The sequence below is a fragment of the Nematolebias whitei genome, chromosome 5, assembly GCF_014905685.2.
Source record: "Nematolebias whitei isolate Nwh7 chromosome 5, NemWhi1, whole genome shotgun sequence".
Taxonomy (NCBI): domain Eukaryota; kingdom Metazoa; phylum Chordata; class Actinopteri; order Cyprinodontiformes; family Rivulidae; genus Nematolebias; species Nematolebias whitei.
The window spans coordinates 2,070,507-2,076,008 of NC_056502.1; the positions used below are offsets into that span (position 1 = coordinate 2,070,507).

General features: G+C 48.2%; 1 protein-coding gene across 1 annotated transcript in view; it reads left to right on the plus strand.

The window, feature by feature from the left end:
• The window catches only part of tg (thyroglobulin), a 21,034-nt gene extending 15,741 nt beyond the window's left edge, over positions 1–5,293 (plus strand). The window contains exons 32-46 of the mRNA XM_037676064.1: positions 784–921; positions 1,007–1,072; positions 1,517–1,651; positions 1,725–1,907; positions 1,980–2,184; positions 2,276–2,363; positions 2,817–2,967; positions 3,032–3,222; positions 3,299–3,472; positions 3,553–3,693; positions 3,769–3,956; positions 4,213–4,317; positions 4,524–4,664; positions 4,750–4,931; positions 5,121–5,293. Of these exons, the coding sequence (XP_037531992.1) occupies positions 784–921; positions 1,007–1,072; positions 1,517–1,651; positions 1,725–1,907; positions 1,980–2,184; positions 2,276–2,363; positions 2,817–2,967; positions 3,032–3,222; positions 3,299–3,472; positions 3,553–3,693; positions 3,769–3,956; positions 4,213–4,317; positions 4,524–4,664; positions 4,750–4,931; positions 5,121–5,212 (2,180 nt within the window). The 3' untranslated portion in view covers positions 5,213–5,293. The remainder of the gene's footprint in view (positions 1–783; positions 922–1,006; positions 1,073–1,516; positions 1,652–1,724; positions 1,908–1,979; positions 2,185–2,275; positions 2,364–2,816; positions 2,968–3,031; positions 3,223–3,298; positions 3,473–3,552; positions 3,694–3,768; positions 3,957–4,212; positions 4,318–4,523; positions 4,665–4,749; positions 4,932–5,120) is intronic.
• Positions 5,294–5,502: the final 209 nt, after the last annotated feature.

Here is a 5,502-nt window from a genome sequence, read left to right on the forward strand (position 1 = left end):
AAAGACAAAAACAGCTGAAGAGTAGCTGAAAGACAAACAGCTGAAGAAGTTTAGAGTTCAAAAAGCAGTATGTTGAAGAATTTCACAGTTGATTCATTTTAACGAGAAACTAAATGTTTCAAAAAGATTAAAAGATCAGCTCCAAACAGCAGGAGTCTGAACATCTGAAAAACTTTGGACGAGTTAGATGCTGAAATACAGAAGACTCCTGGACAGGATCAATAGTGTGAATGATTGATCCTGATATTGGCAACAGGACCTTCTCCTCCACTCCTGTTTCCTGGAACATCTTGTAAAAAGATCTGAAGCTCTCGACCTTTGACCTCTCTAAGTGTCTTTAAGGATCTGTTGGACTCCTGGCAGGGACCGATGCAGACATGTTCCTGTTTTTAGTTTTATACATTCACCTTAGAATCTAGCTGTTTTTTTGTTGCTTTTTTTACATCTTATTTGTAAAAAAAAAAAAAAAAAAAAAAAAAATTGTAAGACTTTTTATAACTGTTTATTGTTTTCATCATTCTTTGTTAAATCAGGTCTCTGTTGTAAATGAGTCCTCGAGGCTCAGTGGGATTCACCTGTAGAAATAAAGGTTGATTGAATATTTATCAGTTTAAAGAAAATTAGTCTTTAGTTCAGAGAGACTACCAGAACCAATGCATTGTGGGAAATAAAAGTCCGTCCTTCAGGCTCGTTCTTTGATCAATAAACACGAAACAAACGACAGCTGTCTGAGGGCAGCCATCTTTGATGATCCAGTGTGTGTTGGTGTGTGTGTGTGTTCAGAGCTGGTGTGTCTGCCTCTGACCAGTTTCGGGGTTCAGACCTGCAGCGAAGACGACATGACCACCTGGAGGACTCAGGACTGCAGAACCTCTGAGGTGGACACGAAACCAGAGCCGTTCGGCTGGTACCAGAAACCAGGTCCTGACCCTGACGCAACACACACACACACACACACACACACAGAGGAGACGTGGTGCATAACGAGACGTGTTTGTGTCTTCAGTGGACCAGTGGACAGCGTCTCCTGGTCTCTGTCCTCCACTCAGCCTGCCTGATGTTAAGATCAACGGTGAGTCTGAAACTCTGCAGCTGCCATGTTTATGGTTCTGTTCTTAAGTTCTGATCCGGTCCAGAATTCTTTACAAGTTTGTTTTCAAGCAGCCAAACCTTGGTGGGGGCTCAATTGGTGGACCATGGTCCAGATCCAGACCCACATGAAGTCCTATCTGGACCCAGATCACTTGTTAAAGTTCAGTAGAATAAAACAGTTTTTTTAAATTGTTGCACAAATCTTCTAACAGTTACGGTAAGTCCTGGTTCTGGCCCGCAGTGGTACAGGTCTGAACTAACAACATTATGGTCTGGATCTGGACCTCGCTGAGTGGCTCCATTCCAAAAACTGGTCCAAAAGTCTCAGAACGTCTTTAAAACATGACAGGAAATGATCTGGACTGGGTCAGAACTTCTTTCTTCATCTGAACAGAATCTAAGCCAATCAAATGTTGCGTCTCAGTGTTGATGGACGAGTGGCGTCTCCTCTCGGACTCTGCGGTTCTGGTTGACCCGACCCTCACGACCTACGATGTCATCCACGTGAGCCGTGACATCGCCACCGACCAGAGCAGAACCAGAGCCTGGTGTCTAAATGGTAACTACATCTTTCAAAATAAAATCCCAAAGTGAAAACTCGTTAATGAACCCCGTTGCTTGTTTCCTGTCAGCCTGCCAGGAGGCGGAGTCTTGCATCGCCGTGTCGCTCAGTGAGACAGTGTCTGCCACTCGCTGCGTTCTCTACCCTGATACCACGGTCTGTGGGTTAAGCTCCGCCCCCAGCTCCTCCAGCCCCACCTCCTCCTGTCGACTGGTCCTCAGAGAGCCCGCCTCTCAAGTATACCTGCGGACAGGTAAGCTGAGGAGCCAATCAGAGAAGAGAACTGCAAGTGGATGGAATGTCACTCAGGTTTGTGTTTCTGCAGAGCGGTTGTCGTCGGCTACGTCCATTTCCATCCCGGGTCGAGGGACTCTGCAGGGCTTTACCGTAGAAACCGCCGTGGGATCAGACAGGAAGAAGGTGGTTCAGTTCCTTGGAGTCCCGTACGCCCGTCCACCGATCGGATCGCTCCGCTTTGAGGCAGCGCAGCCGCCTGATTGGACAGGAACCTGGGAGGCCACCAAACCTCGGTACGTTTTTCACATGTTGGATTAAACCCGCCGACCCGTCTGACCCGTCTGACCCGCCGACCCGTCTGACCCGCCGACCCGTCTGTTTCAGTCCCAGCTGCATTCAGCCCGGAGACATGGACACTTCAGCGTCCAGTGAGGACTGTCTCTACCTGAACATCTTCGCTCCCGCTGCCCTGGTGAGTCCCGGCACTTTAATCAAAAATATTTGAATGATTACAAGAAAACTGAAATCTGAACGAACAATAAAACATTAAACACTGAAGACTGAGTTTGTTGCAGCTCCTCAGACTGAAGAAGTCCTTTGGATAAAAGACGAAATGTTTCATGAAGTTTTGTGTTTAATCCATCCAGACGACCTGACTTAAGTTTGTTAGATATTTGTTCAGTAGTTACCGATCACTCTTCTTATTATAAACTTTTTATTATTACATTTTACATTTATTGATTCCTCCAGAATGTTTGCTTCATATTTGAGTTTAAATAATATTAATGACTGACTGTAAATTGAAATCCAGATAAAAACTTGTGTGTTGGTCGAAAGAGGAATAAATTTAATCTTTATTTGTTAAAGTTAAGTTGAATTTGAAATTATTACAATAATTATCTGTATTTTTAAACACGTCCATCAGAGAGCGCCTGTCCCCGTCCTCGTTTATTTCTTCAACCCTGTGGCCAATCAGAGCCCGGGACTGTTGGATGGCTCCGCCCTCGCCGCTCTGGGGAACATCGTCGTGGTAACGGCCAGCTATCGGACCGCAGCGCTGGGATTCCTGAGGACAGGTAAATAAATAAGAACACACGGCAGGTAAACAAACAGGTGTCTGACCACTGTCTCCGCCTCCAGGTGGTCTCCGTGGTAACTACGGCCTGTCAGACCAGGAGGCGGTGCTCCACTGGGTTAACGCCCACATCTCCCTGTTGGGCGGAGACAACAAGACGGTGACAGTGGGGGCGGAGCGTAGCGGTGCTGACATCAGCAGCCTTCACCTCCTCTCCTCCTCCTCCTCCTCTCTGTTCCAGAGGATGATCCTGATGGTCAGGAGTCCGTTCAGCTTCACGCTGATTTAAAAAGGTTCTTTTTCACACCTGACCCGGTTCTCTGTTCCTGCAGGGCGGTTCTGTTTTCTCTCCATCTTTGGTCCAGACCGACTCGTCCGCCAGACGTAAGACGATGGATCTGGCCCGAGAACTTGGCTGCGTGACCTCTGACCTCATCGATGACAGCGAGATGGTGGCCTGCCTCAGATCCACGCCTGTTCAGAAGCTGAACGCTGCTCAGACCAAAGTAAGTTCTGGATTCAGGACTGTTTGTTATGATGGAGGTCCAGGTTCTACAGCTCTGACCCGTCTGTGTTTGTGTTGCAGCTGCTAGCGATCAGCGGCCCGTTCCAGTCCTGGTCTCCGGTCCGTCAGCCCATCTCTCAGATGTCCTCCTTCCCTGGAGTGGACCTGCTGCTGGGGACGTCGGTGCACGACGGCCTGATCACCCGCGCCAGCAGGATTAAGGTCAGAGGTCACAACTGAGGTAGAACCTTCTGAGGGTTAACGGAACCACAGTCCCATGTCTGTCTGTCTGTTCAGGACTTTGAGGTTCTGCAGGGTCGGGTCGACAGTAAGACGGCGTTTTACGAAGCGCTGAGCCGCTCGCTGGGCGGAGCCACAGGAAACGAGCTGCTGAAGGAAGCGGCGAACTGGTTCTACTCTCTGGACCACAGTCCGACGGCGGCCGGGTACAACCTGTTCTCCAGAGCGCTCAACAACGCTACCAGGTGAGAGATGACCAGAACACGGTCCCAACCGGATCAGAACCACCAAAACTCAGTTTTCTATAACGATCTGCAAGTAAAGAGTATTTTTTCAGGTAATTATTTAAAAACTAAAATTACATGTGAGCTGAATCGAGCAAAGACTAAAAACTATTAATTTCCTAAAAGTGGGAACTTTTTGTTTTGATGCGCTCATAAATTAAATGTGACGCTCCAACATCAAAGACCTGAGAAAATAAACTGGAGGTGAACTTTGCAGAGATCTCTTCATCTACTGCCCCACTCTGAAGATGGCCGCCCACTGGGCCAACAGCAGCGCCAGCGTCTTTCTGTACCACCAACCACCGACCAGCGCCTTCAACAGGTAGGACCAGAACCACAGGAGGGATCTAACTTCTGATCCGGTCTTCCTGAAGTCCGTTCAGAGTTTCTCAGCTGGTTTTAGTATCTGAACATGATGAGAGGACCTTTGACCTCAGTCCTGGTTATTAATTATTGTTGGATTATTAAACTTCATGTGAAGCTCACAGCTGAAGATCAGAACTTTAACTGAGCTTTTCTCGTCTGCAGAGCCGATCACTCGGTTCCTCTGGACCTTCAGTTCATGTTTGGGACTCCTCTTCATCCAGCGAGCTTCCAGCGCTTCACCTCCCCTGACCGCCGTGTCTCTTTGGCCTCCATGACCTACGTCTCGAGCTTTGTCCGGACCGGGTCAGACAAACCGACAGTTCTGTAGCAAGTCCTGCAGCTGAACGTCTCATACGGGAAAAACTCACCTTTCCTGTTTCAACCTCAGGAACCCAAACCCATCTCGCACGTGGCCCGAGTCAGTTCTGCCCCGCTGGCAGCCGGTCCTCTCCTCTGAAGCTCCGCCCACCTACCTGGAGCTAAACCCCGGCCTCCATCATCAGCAGGGTCTGAGTCAGAACGCCTGCTCCTTCTGGAGCCAACTGGCAACCAGACTGACCCGGAAGACAGGTAACTACTGTAATCTGATTACTCTGGCTTTAACCAATAAGAGCCGAGGAGGGTCCAGAATCAGGAAGTACCCGTGAGCGTCTAAACACGAAACCATAAAAATGTTTCCTTTAACATGAGAGACCTGTCACCTGTGAATCAAATGAATATTCTGTAACGTGTAATAAAGGTTTATTTTTCTGTCTCCAGGTGTGTTGGAGGCGGAGCCTGTCCAGCTGTCAGTGACACTTGACCTCCCTGTGGGATCACCATCCGGCCAGTCGAAAGTCGGCTACAACTAGACCGATGACATCACCCTCCCCTATTACCCATAATTCAGTTTGATTGATTTGATCAATTCTTTTTCTAATCATCAATAAAAGCATCCAAACTCAGTAACGTGTTGTGGGCGGGTTCTTACCTGGACTGACAGGTGTGTCACAAGAGAGTTTTTTCACAAATAACTCCTCACTCGGACCAACAGAACCAAAAATCAGCTGAAGTTTCTCCAGAAAGGTTCAGATTTGAAATCGAGTCATTCCTCCCCATCAGCATTTAACGTCCAGCCAAGATGCTGGACGCATGAGCAGGA